This window comes from Neltuma alba, unplaced genomic scaffold, assembly GCF_004799145.2.
Source record: "Neltuma alba isolate B1F8T4 unplaced genomic scaffold, ASM479914v2 tig00011852_pilon, whole genome shotgun sequence".
Classification (NCBI taxonomy): Eukaryota; Viridiplantae; Streptophyta; class Magnoliopsida; order Fabales; family Fabaceae; genus Neltuma; species Neltuma alba.
Window position 1 is genome coordinate 17003 of NW_021636457.1, and position 21104 is coordinate 38106.

A 21104-nucleotide genomic window follows, 5' to 3' on the forward strand; every position below is an offset into this window, starting at 1 on the left:
TATTTTAAGAAAGACAACACATATTTATTACAAATAGTTAACTTAACTTTTTTTATTAATCTCTTCAAATTAGTCAACTAGTTTTTATAGTTAAGACCAAAAGTAGTATATAATATTTCGACCAGAAGTGAGAGGTTGTCACTGTCTGGCCTTGTATGTTTCATGAGTTGGATATCCATATGAGCGCAAGTGGAGGGCTTAAAGACAAAAAACAAATTCCACTAAGACAAATCTGTACCGCTTTTCTGGTTGAATGTAGGTGATATGGCTTTTCCTCTAACCTAGCGGAATGAGTTGTTCATCAATCAAGAACCGTTTCTGTACATTTTTGTTTAAAATTGAAAAGCCCTTGGGAGGGAGATTATTGTATTATTGTAACAATTAAGATACATCTGATTTACTATTGATGCCTTCTTTTTCTTCCTCGTTTTAAGTTTCTTCTCTAATGTGAAAGCATCAAGTGTCAACCATAGAATGCCTTTTGAAATTATAAAGACGGAGGGAGGAAATCCACTATGACAAAATCTTTCATGAATTTTTCAAAAACCGGGAGAGTTTCTAGAAAGTGAGAGAGTTCCATTCCATTTGAGGGTACAATGCCCAAATTCAAAGTATAATCAATAGTACTAATATTAGATAGTCAATAAAAAATCTTCACAAAATTTTGCCTCCAAGAGCAAATCTTTGGCCCTTTGAATCACTTCAAACTACATGCATTTAAAAAAATAAAAAGAGAGAGAGTATTATTCTAAAAAAAAAAAATTAAAGTTCCGCGTTTGAAGACGTCAAATTTTTCGTAGCACTGTCCTAAACAAAAATAAAATCATGCTGGTTTTGGCTATAAACTAATGGTGCCCTTAAAATCTTTAGGGAGATTATTTATAAACATAAGGTCTTGTGGTGTCGTCTCTACAAGTGAAAAATCGTTGGTTGGGCCATTTGTAATATCATATTGTTATTAGTGTATCTGGCTATTTCATCCAGGGTGGGAAAATAAAAAATAAAAAAGAATCTAGCTACGCAGGAGAAAGAACTAGGATTGTGATTACCAAACCCGCTCAACACAAGTGGAATGGTACATTAGGAACAAGTTTACTCATATCACATTTGGTATTTGCTTAAAATTAAAGGGAAAATGAAAGCATGAAGGACAGGTGGAAATGAATGTTGCCATCAGCAATGAAGTATGGAAGCATTATTGTCGGCTTATTAAAGTCCAATTGGCCTTGTTCTTTTTTAATTCAAAAAAACACGGATATACTAATATCAATTAATAATATTCAAGAATTTAAAATTTCTCATACAACTCATAAAATAAGTTATTATTGATGTTTTTTGAAGTTACAATATTTAATTTCTTTTTTTTTCAAGTATGATTGATTGATTTGATATGCTCCAGGAATATTTTAAATTTATTATCATTTATGGATAACAATGCTTTTGTTTTTTTTTTTTTGGAAAATGAATGTTCCTATCACTCATTTTTCTTGAAATCAATTAATTAGTGGATAAGTTAGGCCCAAAAGTCAAATGTTCACAGATCATCACACCTTCTCAATTAACATGGGCGGCAGGTCACCCCCCAAGCTTAGTGGATTAGCTAAATTAATATAAACAAATATTATTAAGTAGACCAAAACTCACGAAACCTCCCATTTTTTTTATTTTATAGTGTTAATTAGTACTAGTTCACGTCGTTGGCAAAAAAAATAGTATAATTCACGTCAGTTGATGGCGATAAATTTGCATTTCATACCAAAACAAAACACCTTGAAAATAAATAATTAGCTACCTAACCTCATCTGTGGAAGTAATTTTTTTCCTTAATCTATGAACGATTTTGTGGTAGTTGAGGACTTAATCTCGGTTATATATAGTCTAAAACTCAGTAGTCATAGGGCAATACATAATTAATAAAGTCACAGGGCAATACATAATTAATAAAGTCATATTCCTTATACAGTTAATAGTACCATTTTAATTTTAACTCGCTTGTCACGCCTTGATATGCACCAATATGTTTATTAGCATAGATCTCACGTCAGACTGAATAACAGATTAAATATATCTAATTAAATTTAGAATACGAAATGAGGAGGACTTTCTGGGGAGAGAAACAATTTTTCAACTCCTATTTATATGCCACGTTATTAATTGTTTTACTTAAATATATAATTTTATCATTGTTTTCACAAAAAGCATATACATATATTAAATAAAGATAAACTTAAAAATTATTAAATTTTAAGAGATCCAAGGTTTTTTTAAGTGGTATTAATTAAGGGCACTTTTTTATACATAAAAGATTTAGATGAGTTAGGTATGTAAGACTAATCAAGGTCAAAATACCTCCAAACTCAAAACACGTTTACAGACGTATTTACATATCATTCATCAATACTACTTTTTATTGGTCAGGGGGGCTTTTTTTCTTGGGAAAAATAATAACGGGCACATTTGGTTATACCGTTGTAGGAATGAGGAATCAGGAAAATTTATACATTTTCGTTTCGTTCACATTTCCATTTTCTCCATTTTTTTTTTTACCTTGATTTTCTTCATTTAAATCTAAGGCATTTTCTAATATACTACGCGTAACACCTACCTCCGATGTCGGATCTAAGCGTTACACACTTGCTGAAACATCATGGATTGCATTAGAGACAATACAAAAATATACCCTTCCCGTCTTAATTTATATATATAATTTGATATTAATATTACACAGAAGTATTTTTAAGAAGATTATGTCACATTTATTAAAATTAAATAATATATGTAACTTATCAAATTAATTAAGTAATTCTTATTAACGATGGAAGGAGCACCAACCATCTGGGTATGAATTTTTTGAAAAAAGAAAAACAGGAGACGAAAAAGGAAAGGGTAGGTGGGACGTGAAGGTTATGGAGAAGACTCGTTTATTGTATAGAAGAGATTAATTGCATGTACAATGTTTTTTACAAAAAAACAAAATATTTGCTTTGTGTGTATGATATCAGCCGTGGTTTATTATTCCACGCCTCTGTATTTACATTCGCTGGCCATCAAGTTGTGTACATTGTTTGGTCTCAAAAGTAATCAAAACTTTTGTGACTATATTATAAACGTGTGAATAAACTTCCACAATACTATAATTATTAATTAAGTATTAGTGGCAATTACATGACGCACACGGAAAACTATTTTTACATGTTGTTCATTCTTAACTTAAAGGAGAAATACATTATACAATTGATATGTTTTCTTTTTCTTTTTTTATTCCCTTTTTTAAGTATCACACATGAATATTTAAAATAATATTAAAAATACTTATCAGTATGAAACGTTTAAATTTATACTTCCTGATAAATAGATAGATGAAAGCTCAATATGAAAAAGAAAAAAAAGCCTGGCCTTTTAACCGATACTTATATATGGGCATATAAATAGCTGTATTGACCCAGAACTAAATCACCCCTCGTGAAAAAGCTCTCTTGCATTAGTATCGTATATTATACTCGTCGTATTCTTAATATAGGAGTTAATTGAGGAGTTTATATTAAAGACGGGAGGAATGATTAAACACAAATAATCAACCATTGTCATTAAGCAAGAATTATGCTATCTCATGTTATTATTGCAAAGTGTAAGCATATGCTTAAATAAACTTCAATCAACGGAATAGCTAGCTAGCAGCAGAAAGACACATATAGTAAAAAAAAATAAGAAAAGAAAAAGGGGTTATGGACCCGCAGATATTGGGGGTGAAAAGTGACGACATCCCCGCGCAGAAGCCTGTAATTTCAAAATACCTCTAGAGTACCAAGCATTCATATGTAGTTAGTTGCTCCAAAATGGGGTGAAGGAATAATTAATTACTGCTGTATTATAATCAAATCAGATTCTGGCTTGTAACCCCAAATTAACAAAAATTCCATAGTTAGCGAATATCTATGAGAGATCCTATAAAAAAAATTTGAAATCACCAGATCTAAAGTAAGGATTTACTACAAAAATGTGTTATTATTAAATATTATTAAAACCTATTAAAATATGATAATTAAACTTATTTTGAAATTTTGTAATTTCAAACTTATCTTCGCGGGATTCTTCAAATGTTTACAGCAGCGTGCTAAATTTGTACATATATATGTATCTATAACGATTATAAACTTTCGCAATAGAATGAACTTTCGTTTAATTAACAATGATTATAAGAGGGGAATAATTCAATTGATATAATTAAGGAAATACTATCTCTTGTTGCAAAACAAGTTGATCGAAATTATTAATATTGCAAAATATAACAAATTGGTGTTTCGTTAATAGACGATGAAAATAATTGAGAGGCTGGGAAATTAAATTATTTATCCTGCTTCATCTACTTTCTGACTTAAACATTGTGGAGAATTCTGGATGATGAAGATCAGGATTCATTATTATATTAATGTTATTAATAATTAATATCCTTCCGACTTCATGATCAGATGATTTGGTTGGAAGATAGAAAAATATTAAGAGTGGGTGCAAAGCGTTGAATAATTCACTCAAGCTACAACGAAATTGATATATACTCACTCCAATAATCTACCTAGGAATTAGATAATTAATTTACAGATATTAAAAAAATTAGTTAAATTAGTTATATGTTATAATAAATATGTGTTAACCGGCCCATTATTGGCCACCGCCTTCTCTAGCACAACGATCTTTGCTTGTTGCTCAAAAATTTCGGCAGTCATGGTAGCCACTACCTCGGCCGTTTGGGCCTTCAGCACCCCTGTTGTGCTCGCCATGTTTTTTTAGTTATCTGTATTATAACTATCTTATAACTATCCCTTAATAGGAACTTTTAGTATATGCAATTAATATAAATATTATTGTGCAAAAATTATAAATTTAAAAGATAAAATATATGAAAGTTTTAAACAACAAAGCAAGCCTTTTGTGTGCTTTCTTAAGTTTAGGATTGGAGGCAGTATCTTTTACCGGCATAACACATGGAACGTTAAAATACTGATTTATTCCACAAAATAATTGTATTTTATAATTTCTAATAAATTAATTAAAACCGAAAAGCCAAAATGAAACTAATTATACATAAATATAAATTAGAAAAAGGCAAATAAACCAAACAGCTTTTCACGAGCTAGAATTTGATGTTAGTCAGTAATAACTACGTTAGCTTTCATGGAGTTGATCAGGACGAAGTTTTACCTCTGGATGTTTTTTCAGGGGATCCCATGTCGTGGGAGAAGACCTTGTAGCTCCGTTGTGGAACCTTCCGGCAGATCGCCAGAACCAGATCAAGATACAGAGGAAGCTGAACCAGTGCGAAAAACGTCACCGGCAAGAACGTCGCCACGTATATCGGATACACGGCGACTCTCAGGCCAGGTTGCACGACGAAGAAATGCCCCGCGCAGAAAGATACCAACACCGAACCTATTGAGGTGAACAGTGACGACATCCCCACCAGAAGCTTCCTGGGCAGTCCTGCAGCGAAGTCCTTCTCTTGGAACCGAGACGTCAGGATCGACAGGAACATCACTAGGGACATCACCGACGAGCACAGCGCCACCACAGACGCCACCGTAAATATGTTGAACAGAGGACGTCCTTGGAGAAGAGGCACGCCGGTGTCTTGGTCGGATCCTCCGGGTATGGCCGTCGACGTAGTGAATGCCACGGTCGCCACGAGCGCCGCCACCACCGAGCACGACTCCGCCGTCTTCGTCAGCCACTTGCTCCCCTCTTTCATGAGATGTCCGTGTGTTCTTAAGAAGATGTGCTTCGCTGTTTCGCCATGAATGTTGTATCGAGAGAAGAAGTTCGGCGGCATCGAGTCCTTCACTAGCTGAAAATCACAAAGTATGCAAGCAAATCAACTTTTGAATGAAGATTTCTCTCTCGTATTTAACAAATAAATGCATATGAGAATCATATAGATATATATTTGTATACACACACACACACGAACGAACCTTATACCACTTGTATTCCCATTGCATTTGCATGGCAGCGCCAGGAACAAGCCAAGGCTTATGATCCTTACAAGAAGCAGCGAGATGCAAGGCACTATTGCCTTGAGCATCGACGTGTCTGAAAGCACTCTCTTTGACAAACTCCATCTTTCTTAGAAGGCTAAACACATGGGGCTGTCTGTTCTCTACGGCCAGAAGAACCACGTTCTTGTTGTCTGCGTCCAGGTCTTGGATTGCCAGAGGGAAAGAGTGCAGGATTTTCTCCACCATCTCCGTCACTCCCATCTTCGCTGCTATTAATATTGGCGTCTCTATTATAGTCCCCTTCTTCTTCTGATCACTCATGTGATTCTCCATGTCCTCTCTTGCACTTTCGCTGTGATACTTGTGAGGAGTACTTCCCGTGTTGCCATATTTGTGGAAAGAAGCGAGTCGAACTAGCTCCACCATTACTTGCTTGGCCCACACGTGTTTCTCTTTTCTTCTCTGGATTTTCCATATCCAAGATGCTCCTGTGATTAAAGATTATGTGTATATGGAGATTAACGTGATGTTTATCTTTTTAATGACACATCAGATTGCGAGAAGAATCATATCCTACCTACACCAAAAATGATTAGAAAAACCTTCATAAGGATGACTAGGAATCTGATCGCGGTTTCCCAGTTGTGAGGGAATCGGTAGCTTCTCTCTTGTTTCCTTGCTGCTTGCTCTGAAACAGAAACCACAATTAATAACTATTTCTTATAAAGTACCAGCTAACATAACACAGTTAACACGAATATGATATATAGATATAGAAGATCATAAATATCAAGTTAGCTCTCTCTCTCTCTCCCCAGCTATATCACCATTGTTTATACATATATAGAGATCTGGTTAGCTCGAATTGAGGATAAATTAGGTACCTGCATTTCTGGGGTAGTTTCTGCCAAGTGAGGGATTCTGATTCTCTTGATCAGTTGCAGCTTTACCGCCACTAGTGCCAGTTGCTTCAATTACGGCATAAATGTAAGACATGAATGAGTTATATATGTTGGACATAGGCTTGAACATCTAGAAGTCATAAGAAAAATAAAGGGCATATATAAACTTGTGGCAATTTCAACCACTTAGATAAAGCTATTTTGATGGTGATGAGGGACTGAGCTTCATTGGCTTCCAAATCCAAGAAAGGATTGGATGAGGAAGTTAATAACACCCAAGTGTTAAATCAGATATGATAACAGTGGACTCGAGAATGAGCCAAGTCCAGTTGTTATATTTGAGAGCATGTATTGGAATTACCAATTTACATGAAATGAATGACAAAGTAAAGCGCGTGCGTTTTTATATATATATATATATATATGTATATATATATATGATTTAGTAGAGAATGTATATTTGACTCACTCAATACTTTAAGTAGTTTCTTCGAAGTTTCTAACACATCCATGCATGTTGTGTAGTTCTCTGGACACTCAATACTTTTGCTATCTGCTCTACTTGAGTCCTCAATTTCCTTCTTCAACTCATCCACTATTAAACCTGGAAGAACATGAGTAGTTATTAGAACTTACACAAAACCGAGGTGCAAATATATATATATATAACATCAACCTTTAACACCTGGAAATTTTACGTTCACCTGACGAAAATTGAATGACACATGTAGGGTTTGGGTTCAGTTATAATTGTAGAGTGATTCTTTATGATTTTATCATGAAACAATTATTGCTGCAGAGATTCTACTCCTAGAGATGAAAAAGCCAATATTGATGCTTTACTGTATGCGATGATCTAGCGAGAGTTCATCATGGAGGAATATTAAATTACTTGTCGATCAAGTTAGATTTTGCGTTTTGGTCTAAAGTGTGGATATATATATATATATATATATATATATATATATAGAACCCATTTTCCTAATCATCAAATCAATATTGATAACTCTAGCATTTTCTAACAATAATTGTAATGGATAAACTTCCTTAATCAAGAGCAAACGGCTGTATGCCTTCATGCTACAAAACCATATATAATCTTTTTAGCTACCAACAATCTTCTACAGTAAACGATATAAATATGATTATGCTCGGAATATTCTTAAAGTTATGTTTTTTTATATGACAAATGAGAGACAAATAATTATTCTAACTAAATGGGAAAAACTTGAAGGAAATAAGAGCATCTTACAATGGTATATGAGAATATCAAAAGTCTCCATTCTTGTGCTGCTTTTAAAGCAGCTGGGCTTCATGGCAAGGATATGAAGAGGTGACACACCTTCTTCATTCCTAGACAATGCAAGGTGTGGGTACAAGTGAATTATTTGAAATGCCAAATCTACAACAAGAAACAATCAAAAGAACTTAAGAGAATAATAATTAATCTGGCGTTTGAAAAACACAATTGAGGTGTAGAATAATATATAATATATGAACTAACCGAAGAATTCACCATATATGGTGGAATGAAGGATTGTATCCCCGTTAGTTCTCCTGCAGAGTGAGTAGTCACCTTTGTTGTTGAGGTAACCATGGAGGCAAAAGAATGCATCTTTCTTACCATAATGAGCTGCCAAGAACAACGGCGTTTCGCCTTCCATGTTTCGACATGAAATGAGATCGGGATCTCTTCCTGCAATGCTTCTGCAGATTTCCAGGTTACCAAGTTCTGCAGCCAAGTGGAGAGGAGTGTTTCCCTTTGAGTTTTGCATGTTTAGGATTCTTATACACTCGTCCTTTTCGATCTTCTCTAGGAGGCTTGTCACAAAATTGGTCCGCCCCATATAGATTGCCATGTGTATCACTGAGTCTTCTAACTTCGTGGTCCTGGCCTCCAACGCTCTTGGCTTCTTCCTGTATGCCTCTACAGCTTCCCTCCATTGGCCTTTCATGGCATAACCCAACAAACATTCATCCTCAACCTCCATTGTTGATGCTTCTACGCAAAAGTAATCAACAACTTACCTTCTTTGCTGCCTATATATATACTTCCTTTTTCTCACACTTTCCTAGGTTGGCCTTTCTAGGTAGCTAGCCCTTCTCTTAAATGTTCATTACAGTATCAGTTTTATTTAGTTCATGCTTTTTTATAATATAGTGTTCGTTGCACGGCTACAAAGCAAGCAATAATCGCGATCTCCATTATTAAAGTTATGATTTCGCAGTTATAATATACAGTTTTGGCAAGCAAACTCAGCATACAACTAGTGATCAGTATAGCTTTATTGTTGCACGTAGGATGTTCCTTTTTTATTTTAATGTCTGAGCAACTAACTTTTATTACTTCCAGTGCAAGATTGGCATTTCCTTGACAATGAGGGAGATTTTTATTCCAAAATCCCCAGAGCATGCCAAAAGATTCATGGTTGGCCAATAATGTGGTTAAAGAATAAAGTAGTATTGTAAGTAACCAATCAGATTCTTGCTTGTTAACCCAACATAACAAAAAATCCTCCAGTACCCATTGCTTCATTAGCGAATGTCTATAGCAGCGTGCTAAATTTACAGCAAAATGACGCCCATACGAGCATCGTAAACATTCTTGAAAACACAATACCACAAGTTGTAACATCCTAATTCATTTTCGGCAATCTAACCTATATTAAGCCTGGGATTTTCAGCCATATCAAAAATTCTTGAAGATTCTTCGTTCCTTTGCTCCACTCTTTACTGCATAGCCATCATGCTTGAGCTCTCATCCATCTTTTGAGCATGTTGATCTCCATCATCATTCCCTTCTTTCTCCTTCGATGGTTTCTCCCACCCAGATAGCTAGATTCAGCACCCACTCCTATCATTCCAGGAGATGCATTCACGTCCAAATTATGCTCTGTACCTTTATCAACTTCGCAGCCACTTTCACTAGAACTGCTCTCAGCTGGTGTCTGAGGAAATTCTACTCCCTCAGATTCATCCACTTTCAAGTCGGCATCCATCATATCCTTATCAGGAATTTGTTGTTGTAGCGGCACAGCATCACCTATACCCTGGCCTGTTTTCAGTTTCTCCCTATAATTCTCCATTTCAGCTTGATACCTCTCTTTATCCTTAAGAGCCTTCTCTTGATAAACCTAAAGTCAAGGGAAAGCCGTTCACGCAGGATATCGGAAAATGGGGAAAATTTTTTTTCATACTTTAGTTCTCCAAAGATACTTCGTGTCTCAATCTGATCCCCCAAATTTTGACATTCTAGAGTATGTTGTCCTTCATAAAGTCAGTATGTTGTCTTTAATAAAGTCCTCATGTCAAGCCTGAGAGTGAACACTAAAACCAAGGAGTTTATGTGGCCCAACCAGGACTCGACAGAACAGTTGAATGCTTAGCTACAATTGAAACCCAGAAAATCAAAGGAGGGAAAAGAACAAAACGAACCAAGAAATCCTGGTAATTTTGTTTTTCAACATTTGAAAAGCTTTTGGTTCCCCCAAGTAACTGTTCTGTTTACTTTTTGCGAGCAGGCTTAATGTGAAGACTTTATTCATAATACAATATACTATAGAGGACTGAAATGAAAAGGTCAAGGTTTCAAGCAATAAATTGAGAAGCGTCTCTTTTGGTGACCAAAATATGAACTCAAAAATATGAAAAACATAAATGCAGAAAGACAAAATTCAATAAATTGCTTACTGCTTTCTCTGGCTCTATTAATTTGTTCCAGAGCTCACCAATTATCTTACTGATTTCTCGGTCCTTCCCATGGTGATGCGGTTTCAATCTTGCATGCTGCTCTGCAAAGAAGAAATTGTATCCGCTTCGATTAGGTTTAGGATGATCAGGATCTCTCTTTTTTATCTCAGATTTCTTACGTCGGTGACGATGGACACCCAAAGCAGCTGATGAGGTATTGCTGTAATTAACTGGAACACTACTATGTTGCAGCATTGTTGGCAACGCAGGGTTTTGTGGAGCCTGATATAGCACACCTTTAAGTTTCTCTGAACCCAGTGTGACAGTAACAAGATACCCACTTTCGAATTTTCCATCAATCACCCCAATCACTGGAGTCCCTGCAGAAGAAGCTGAAGTTGCTGAAACCACAAAAAGATTATACATTATTGCTCATCCATCAGCTCATTATAGCTTATTCCGAAAAAAAAATTAAATTTAAAATAAACAAAACCTGTAGCTAGTAAATTTGCAAGTTAACAGAACGGAGCAAAACAACAAATCCAAGCCATGACATGCAAGTTATTGATAGAGACTGGAAAATTATCTTGCATGACAAACTAACATAGTAGCTTGTATGACAAGCTGTACTTTTTTTTTTTTGGAAAAAAATATTGGCTCGTGGAACGACAAACATATGACTAGGTCAAACTAAGTCAGCAACCATATCCTTAAATCGTTTCCAGTGATAACATCCAAATCTGATTAATATCTCTATTACATATAATTTATACATACAAATTACAAAAGACTGTCCAGTTCAAGCGATTGCCCTAAATAACTAAAGCAGCTCAAAGGATATCTACAGTGTTAAATCTCAGAGAGACAAAGAGTTAAGATCAGAAAGGCATGCAAAATATATCATGTTAGGCATACTTGAAAAAACTAGGCAGTAGAATAACATGATCTGTTGAAACCACACAAATATTTTGAACCAAGATTAATCATTTGACTTAGAAATGTTGACTTCAAACGCTAAGAGTCTGCTCCATAAGGTTTCATCATTTCATCATAGTTAAGAGAGGATTAACAGATGGGCCGAACAATTTTTGTGACTGCAAATTTTTCCTTCTCCAAAGTTAGTAATCAATCTTATATTTAGATAGGAAAAAGATACCTTCAGGCAATTCAGAGGCATTAACTGGGGGATGCAAAATCGGCTGTATTCTTGTAGGAACTGGAACATGCAATGAACTCTGCAAAGCATCTGACAGAAACCAATTGTCATTTTATGCATTTAAAAATGCCCTAGAATCAAGAAATTTGGACTAAATGCACAGACCAGAAGGTATATGGGTCCATCCTGGGGCCTTCAAATAGTATAATTGTTCATAGTGGTAAAGCAATTGACCATAGTACTTCCGCAACACAAAAGAAGCATTTGTAGCTGTAGATGGAAATTTGAAAAGAGCAGTTATTTCTTTCCATCTTCTCTCCCTTATAATCTGTGCAGAAAATTAACTAGATTCTTTAGGATTATCACTAGTTAACTGTAAACAAACAAAACCAACAATTTGCACGCATCTATAGAATAATGTACAAAGTTCTCAAGTTTTATAGCTTTTGCATCATGAATTGCAATATCTTTCTCATTCAATCCAACATTTGCATAATTGATTATCAAGGTTTCATTAACAGGCCATGACAAACAGGTCATCTCGACTTCCAGGTATCAGATTTCATGAAGTAAAAGATTTTCGGTTTTTGGGCTATTATGAATATATTGTCAGATTAGAGTAGAGGAATGTTTTATCTTCTATACAGCTATGCGCTGTGTGTTTAAGATTGGCTTTTTTTCAATGAAATGTTCTTATACTAGAATCTGAAACCACATTTGGTCATTAGGGAACCAAACTTATGTTTGATGAAGTCATTAATCATTGCGCACATCTTTTTGAGGGATCCAACATTCAAGCAAGTTTTGATATGTAATGAACCTTGTTCTGACTTAATTATCATTTTTTATTGTTGACTTGATGCACTGAATTATGGTTGATAAATTCACTATGATCAATTAAATTTTTATCCTTATTACGATTACTATATTATAAATAAAGCACATAATTCTTCCAAGTTCTTAAGATCAGATGATAAAACATTTAAATGCTGTAACGTTTTGCATCACTTAAATAAATAAAGATTTGATATCAGTTCATGACATTCATCAATAAGAACATTTTTAAAATTTGATTGGCTATAAGGTGTTGGTTTACAAATATTATGTCTCCCTTTACTGTTACTCCATTGCATCTAAAATAATATCTGGAAGATGATACTAAAGACCATTGCAGTTTTAAGATATAACCATTAATCGTACTAATGCAAAACAAGTGAGGGAAAATAATTAGCACCAACAACAACAAATACTCGATCATTCACATCTTACTTTCTCAATGCCTCCACGAGAAGTCACTTGCAAGAAAAGCCGATGCAAATCTAGTTCTTTTCCCCCTATAATGGGTATCCTGAAACAGGTTGTCAACAGAAATAAAAAGGACTCAACAAATTGCAACAATGTTTATTCAAATTTCGTTCTGTGAGCTCTTAAGGAAAGTAATAAAAGTTTCTTGAGCAATATTTCTTAAAAAATACACGAAGTGGAAACAGGGCCAAGTTGTCAATGAAGGAAACATTAAATGTTCCTGCAAGGATCATATTTAAGTAGATATTGATTATTCCTGATACAATGTCTCAAGACATTGGTCAAGTAAGAGCACAAAAAAACACTCCAAACAATTTGAATAGATAAACATTTAGGCATTGTCCAAACTAAAATCCATAATAATGACATAAAATGGAATGCCACAGAGAAAATGAAAAGCAAAACAGAAATCAGAAAGAAGTGGGCATCTATCTTGACAAAATAATCACTAGAAGTTCATCCAACTTGGATTTGAGGATTATTCTGAAAAATTAACGGTTTAGGCACATGACTGTAATCAAAATTTTCAAAATACATGGCCAAGTCTACTATAGTCGAAGAATAGTATGTTATCATCTGTCAGCTTGGCCTTTTGTCACTTTCCCTTTGTTCTTTCATTACATCAAACAATGAAGAAAAGACGAGAGGGCATGAATAGATTAATATATATATTATTAAACCTTATAAGGTAATTAATATCTTCACCTAACATTCCAATATTTCAAACAAAATATAGAAATTATTGTCTACAGGTAATTTTGACGGAGGCCCTTGAACAATTGGTCAAAAGGGCCAAAGCGCACCAAGAAGAAAATCTCAGACCACAAACTGAGCAACGCCTTCGCAGACACTGCAAAAGCAGAGCCCCTGGCTGCCAAAAAAAAATATCACAATTTCTTTGACGAGGACGCAAAATGGCAATGTGATACTCCACAGAAGAAGAAATTGGCAGAATGGCGGCATATTGTAATTTTCAAAATATGGACAAGAAAAACCCATACGCTTTCAATTTTCAATAAACATACATTAAAAGAGCCCAGAACTCAGGACACAGGGAACACTGTTTTGCACAATGCATTTCTATTAAACTTCTAATCATTGCTTTATGTTAAAGAATTCGAATCCCAGCACTGTAAAGTTACAGGGGAATATATAGCAGGGTAGAGGATGATAACGGATACGTATAGAGAGGGAGAGGGAGAGCTCACATGAACTTGGAACCCAGACGATTGTTGAGCTTCTCCAATGTGTACAAAAAGAGCCTGGGATCACCCGCGATATCATCAAATTTTGCAAGAGGAGCAGGATACAGATAGAAGTTCGAAGCTGCCTCTGTCACAGGGAATGAAGTCTTGGAGGCATCCGATGTTGATGCCATTTGGAACGCTTTTCTTTAGTAACCTTGCCCTTCACTTCAGTGTTTCCCTATCCAAATGCCAATATTGCCAGTTGTAGCCTGCAAGATTTATCCTTACAAAAGTCGGACGACGTCGAAAAATAATCGAACAAACAATAACTAGGACAAGAACATCGTAAAGCAAGTTAATAAACAGAAAACTGCAAAGACACACCAAGAAACAAAAAACTCAAGCAGTGAAAAGTTATGATTGACCACCATGCAGACAAGGGAAATCAAGAAAAACCAAATCTTGGAGGCAATAAAAGAAAAGAAAGAGCTGAAAAGTCTAGTAGCAGAATGTGGGACACGGCAGGGCTAAAAAACCCATCAAAATGACTATACATTAGATTATCTCGGAGAACGGAAACAAACCACGAGGTTGATGAGATCCCCAACCACCAGGGCTGACGACATAACTCCCAGGGAGAAGCTAGGAGATAAAACAAAGACCGAGAGGTAAAAAAGAGGGAATAATACTGCATAACTGTCAAAGTTATGAATTCCCTCCTGACTCCCGAAGATGCAACAGTACGAAGAACCCATTAAACCTTAAGCTTTCTGAGAAAATCAGAGGCCAAAAAGAAGAAACCCTTTCAGGATATGGCAATAACGACACGCAAAATGTCTCTCCTTCACTTCATGCTCTGTTCATACGGCTACGGCTATCGACCGGACGATCTGGCACAAATATATATTGCCATACACAGAGTCTTTCACTTTATATCGAATATTTCTGTACTAACTGAAATTGTATCAGCGTAAAAAGGAAATGGAGACGTAGGGCCCATCGTCAAAGACGGAAACCTCACCTTTTCTTGAAGACCCGCTTCCTGAAATTTCAAATCACATTTGTCTGGCCTCCCACGCCACGCTCATGGAGGACAACGATAAGAAAATATGATAAAGAAATAAAGATTTCCCACAATAGAGGCCTGAAATGTTCATTGCTTTCTTCCTTTTCCTAATATTTTTATACTCACCGTAGGTTATAGATTTAAGGATTTGGATAAAGGGGAGCAAGAATAATACGTACAAACTATAAAAGAATACAACAACCAGGAAAATCCAGAGGCAGAAGCAGGAATGTATAACCAGAAATTTTATATAATAAGGCAAAATGTATTTAAAATAAACAAGACGAGAATTACCGAGAGAGAGAGTACTGAACATGCAATGATGCAAATGAAAAATGAAATTAAGCAGGAAGCTTAAGAATATGTAAGATGATTGTGGTGGTGGGAGTCAGGATTTCATTTCACTTATTAATTATTATTATGTTTCTGTTATTCTAAAGTGTATTTTTATTTTAAGAGGGTATTATGAATGAACGGTGAAGAAGAAAATTTGACCTGGTGGATTTTACTCATTTCCCAAAACACAATCCTCTTTCCATTTGCTTTTCTCTGTCTCATTTATGAGGAATATCAAAAGGTGACCTCAACATTTATTTATTTCTTTGGCTGTAACAAAAAGGTGGTTGTGGGATACGCAATGGAAGAATTACTTCTGAAGACCCGAATCCTATGTAAAATCATTTAACAAATTTAAAAAATTACAATTATTCTTAAAGATTAAAAAGTATTTATACATTTATGAGATACCTTATTAAAAGCTTCGAATTCTACTAATTTTGAAAGTAACTTTTTTCTAGCATAGCAAAAAGGATCCTAACTTTCTTTTGTTATGTGAAATTTTTAACCAATCAGATCTCTAGATATATACAAGACAAAAGTAGTACTCCTTCGGTCCTTAATATAGGACTCAATTTTTGAGTTGGTTTTGATCCTAAATATAAGACACATTTTTTATATTTATCAATTTTTTCTAAATTACCCCTATGGATACTCCTTCAACCATAATTAAATAGAAAAGAGAGGGGTATTAAGAAAGATGATTATGGTATTTTAGAAAAGATGTGTCACTTTTCTTATAATTAACTAACTTACCTAATTTTTTTAATCTAATCAAATTAGTTAAATGGATCTTATATTAAGGATCGGAGGAGTATGTTTTTCCCTCCCCAAACTCACAGAATTTATAGATCTAGGGTATTTAGATGCAGTTTCCCCTTAACAAATCGGGATTAGTCCGAAATCCGAATGAAACGGCCCAGTGAAATAGAGAGAGGGAGATATATGAAGAGTCTAAGTGACTTGAATGAAAATAAAATACTCTCGGGAATTAGTCCTCCCGCTATTTTCTTATCTTTTTTTACTTATTCATTCGGTATTTTTGTCTTTCCTTTTTTTATACCATTTTCTATCCTTTATTTAACTATATTTTACCAGGGAGATCTCTATTTTCGGTTACATTTTCCAGTTAAAAAAAATCAACTGCAAATAGTGCTGAATATATTTCTAAGCTCTCACAAATTCCCACTCACAAAACAAATAACTGATTTCTCACTTTTGGACATCGATAACTGGTTTTTTTTTTTGGTCAGAAGATAACTGGTATTTTTTTTTTTTCAATTTGAAACTCATGTCATGTTAATGATGCAAGAGAAGGCGATGAAATTTATTTTTCCCTTTTCTTGGATAAGGTTCTGTTTGATATGGATTGCGGCCAAACAACACAGAAACGGTAATAGAAAAGGGGAAATTTTCTTAATACAAGGCTTACTTATCCGTGACCATACAAGGCTTACCTATCTGTGACCATATCTGTTAAGTTCTAACGTGGGATTATAAAAATCGCTATTGTTGTACATCACCTTTCACCAAAACTAAAAAGACGTCATTGACTCGTTAATTTTGACTAGAAATAAATTTTTTTTCCAACTTTACATATATTTAAAAAAATAAAAAAAATGCTGCATTGGATTTTAGGTTTTCTTCTAGCAAATTGTAATAGGAATAATACTTAAAAAAAAAATGAACGATCACCCAAATGACTTATATTTTGAGATTATTAATTTCTGTGTGTTTGGTTTAACGAGGGAGAGGGAAAGGGGAGGAGAATGGAAGGATTTTAATGTAAAGGAGAGGAGAGGAGGAAAAGAGAGGGGAGGAAAGAAATTTTAATGTTACTTTATTTGGTTTAGAAAAAGAATAGAGGAGAGAAGTTTTTATGTGGACAATTTTATCTTTATGCTATCTTAAGTTAATTTTGTTTTTGTTTTGTAAAATGCTTAATACAGTATAATGATAAATGAAATTTAATTAATACTTAATATATATAAATTATAGTTATACTTGTATGAATAATTATACTTTATAATTGTATTATAACATATATAATAATACTAAGTATTATTATCATCATCATCATTATTATCAGAGACAAAGCAACGCGTAAAAGAGATGATTGAAGTTGTTAAGGGTAAACTCGAAATATTAAAACAATATTGTGGATAATATTATCAAGTCAGAACAAATAATTTCTCTCCCTTCCAAAAACAAGAGAAGGGGGGAAAGGAATGGAAGCAGAAAAAGACAAAAAAAATTTCCTTTCCTCCGCTCTAATTTATTACACCAAACAAAATTCATCCGCCTTCTACCTTACCTCCTCTCATTAAACCCCTAACCAAACACTTCGTAAACGGCGCAGGACCAAGGCTAGGTGGGAATTCGGATTCTAACCTCTTGGCCCAAAAAAGAAATAAAGAAAAAGATTTAGGATCTTTAGGTTGTGTGCAGAATATAACAATCTTTTTTTTTTGCCTGAGCAAAATATAACAATCTTCTACCCTATATGTGAAAATCACACAAAAAATACAAGATACCAATAAGAGCTGAGTTTAATAGCTGGTACTTTACAACATAATAAATCAGGATTTGAATTCCTATTAAAAAAATTTATCTTTAATAAAATAAATACTAATTTATATTGTTGAGTTTAGTAGCTAATACTTCACAACATGATATATTAAAATTTAAATTTTTATTAAAAAATTTACCTCTAATAAAACAATAGGAATTGATACATTGTTGAATGTTGCTATTTAGAAAGACCAAGTGTCTCGCCACCCAACTTCAAAAAAATTATCCTCAAATCATTATGGATAGGAAAAAAAGGTACAAGTAAGTCAATTTTGACAATGCTGCAAACACTAACAAATTGAATCTTCCAAAACAATTTCGTAACAAGGTGATGCTATCAAGTTGGATTCCCGATTATTAAAATTGCCGCGAAACAAAGAATCGATTGGTAATATTTCTCTTATCTGATGTCCTTTTTTGCATGGTACTACAGCCTTGTTTTCAGTTTTTATGAAGTTTCTGAGTTCTGTCATATTTCTTTGGGTGTTAGTGGCAGCAGAGGATCGTATCATATCAGCCATGGATTCAGCGAATGGCCTTCAATCCTGACAGCAACTATACAACAGATTGATTATCTAAAGCTACCAATGGCTGCATTAGCAAGCCACTGCAAAAGGGTATATTATTTCAGATCGTTTTGTAGCTTCACTCTCTTTTCATAGATATTGAAATCTAGGTTTTTTCATGTTCGCCCCTGGTATTCGTTTCCAGGCTCGTGCTTTTTGTTCAACACATTGCTCTTTTTTAGCGAAAGGATTCTTAGTAATCCAATCAAGTTTTAGTTTAGAAATCATAAGTTCGTCGTGGCGTAAAGGTGGTAAATGTCTGAATAGAACGAAGCAAGAGACCGGAGCCCAAAGGCATCAATAACAATTCGACTTTCAATATATAATTTCAAGATAGCAGAATCAGAATTCGGAAGATTCAGTGTGTCGGCGTGGTGTGCTGTGATATGTAAAATTCAGAATGAACTGACGACGAATGCAGTTTATGAACGATACGGGGATCATATAAGCTTTTGAAATGAAAACTTAAATTGGTCATGCATCGGGGACTAAAAGAGAATCCCAAATGATGTCCATATCTAATGAGGGCATTCTACTTAACTGAATAGCTTCCACGCCCGATATCTCCTGCTGATTATTTTTGCTTCTCTCAACTGTATCAGCTCCAACCTTGTTCTCTATCTCAAACTGCCATTCTTTTTTAGCTGGATTCTGATTTTTACCATCGATTTTGGTGTTGTCAGCTGGGTTCTTATCCAATGATCCTGGCAGAGAATCAGTGGGCACTTTTTGAGAAGAAATTCCTTGTGATATTGCTTGAAGCTTTGCCTCGAGGAGGGCAGCTGTTGTTCCATTCAAAGAATTGGCCTTGATGTGATGCTTTAGATCTGGAAAGTTCAGTTGAGCATATTCTCCACGAAGTATGTATGCAGCTGTGTCATAGGCCATGGCTGCATCTTCGGCTGTGTCAAATGTCCCTAGCCAAACCCTCGTTCTATTCCTTGGCAGTCTAATCTCTGCAACCCATTTTCCCCAGTGTCTTTGCCTCACCCCCTTAAACAGCTTGCCTCGTCCAGCATACTTCATAGGCTGAGTCTTGCTGGTGCTCAAACAATAGTCATTAAAAGACCTGGATCGGAAGTTTTTAGGACTCTGATTCATTTTGAGTGGATCCGTAACTGCCTTGCTGTGAATTGCATGACACTGGGACACAGAAAATGAAGTGTCTGAAATCTTTGGGTGAGATTCACAATTTTTGGGCTTGCCTAGCGACTCAGTGACCTTTGAGGATGATGAAAACAGCATGGAGGGCTCCTGCAGAAACAATGTCAAATATGGAAATCTAGATGTAGCAGTTGAAGAAGCTGACTCATCAGATGCGTCTTCTGTTGGTAATGCTGGAAGTGTTTTCAATAGATTTAGAGGAACGAAACTTTCTCTGGATCCTGAGGGTGAAGCATTTGAAGTACAGATGGGATTTAAGTCAGAAAGGAATTGATTTTTCTGGTGCACTTCGTGATTTCCTCTTCATCACCGAACCTTTGAGGAAGAAAACTACTGAAAGTGGCCCTTGTTAGCACTTCTTCTATTGCTGACTTAGAATCTGAAATTGAAAGAAGCTTTTCTGATGACGCTAGTGATGAAATTGAATCCATCCCCCTTGCTACATGAATGCGATGAGAAGCAGTGAGAGTCTGAGAGCCTCTAATGATTGGATCCCCCCAAATCTTTGATCCCATTGCCGTTTCTTTAAAGCAAGTTGAAAATTCCTTTTGCTTGGAGATTTCCATCTTGGGAAACTTGTGATCCATATGGATTCTTCAGTGAGTTAAATCGCCAGGGAAAAGATATATAGAAATGATGCAAATGAAAGCGCCATGCCATATATATAAATATATATATATATATTTGCCCTGCACACCTCATTCCGACTGTGTCTGTTTTTTTACCTCATTAGAATATTAGAGGAACCTACTTTGTGTTCACAAGGCCAAGTTACCGCTACATTCAGATCTATTTCTTTTGAAATAATTAAGATTCCGTTTGCCCCAGAATTCATGCTTGCATGCCATATTCTAATTTTCCGTCACAACCAATCAGAAGAGGACAGCTCAAGCCTTGGATTAGCTGTCTTATTGGGTTCAATTCAATGCATAGATGAACTGACATTCGTTTCATGGCAGCAACTACAACAATCTCAGACTTCATGTTTATATTTTTTTTATTTTATTGGGTATTATTCTCTTTTCTCATCAATGGTCATGTGATTTCGTTGAACACGCATAGGTTATACTCTCTCTCCCCCAGTCATGCAAAATATAATTTAATGTGGAAAACCTGTTGACCTTTGACACATTATTTGTGTATATACATCCTTTCTTTTGTTACTAAATCA

General features: G+C 35.0%; 3 protein-coding genes across 4 annotated transcripts; all 3 read right to left on the reverse strand.

Annotated features, from left to right (window-relative positions):
• Positions 1-5138: 5138 nt before the first annotated feature.
• Positions 5139-8883, reverse strand: LOC114718588 (uncharacterized). Its single transcript, XM_028903952.1, has 7 exons — positions 8397-8883; positions 8145-8294; positions 7362-7496; positions 6875-6958; positions 6568-6678; positions 5967-6478; positions 5139-5839 (listed from the first exon to the last, which is right to left on the reverse strand). Exons 1-7 carry the CDS (start codon positions 8881-8883, stop codon positions 5183-5185), a joined length of 2136 nt encoding a protein of 711 aa, XP_028759785.1. The 3' UTR covers positions 5139-5182.
• A 512-nt stretch (positions 8884-9395) lies between these two features.
• Positions 9396-15357, reverse strand: LOC114718591 (high mobility group B protein 15). 2 transcript variants are annotated; one of them, XM_028903956.1, is made up of 8 exons: positions 15252-15357; positions 14252-14499; positions 13008-13086; positions 11904-12066; positions 11739-11828; positions 10762-10983; positions 10583-10683; positions 9396-10026 (listed from the first exon to the last, which is right to left on the reverse strand). In XM_028903956.1, the coding sequence occupies exons 2-8, from the start codon at positions 14419-14421 to the stop codon at positions 9637-9639; spliced, it is 1215 nt and encodes a 404-aa protein (XP_028759789.1). In that variant the 5' UTR covers positions 14422-14499; positions 15252-15357; the 3' UTR covers positions 9396-9636. The 2 variants fall into 2 exon arrangements, with proteins under 2 accessions (XP_028759789.1, XP_028759788.1); XM_028903955.1 differs by having other exon boundaries at positions 10583-10983.
• Positions 15358-18827: 3470 nt separating this feature from the next.
• Positions 18828-20448, reverse strand: LOC114718589 (ethylene-responsive transcription factor ERF062). The gene is made up of 2 exons (XM_028903953.1): positions 20306-20448; positions 18828-20234 (listed from the first exon to the last, which is right to left on the reverse strand). Exons 1-2 carry the CDS (start codon positions 20446-20448, stop codon positions 19244-19246), a joined length of 1134 nt encoding a protein of 377 aa, XP_028759786.1. The 3' UTR covers positions 18828-19243.
• Between the last annotated feature and the right edge of the window lie 656 nt (positions 20449-21104).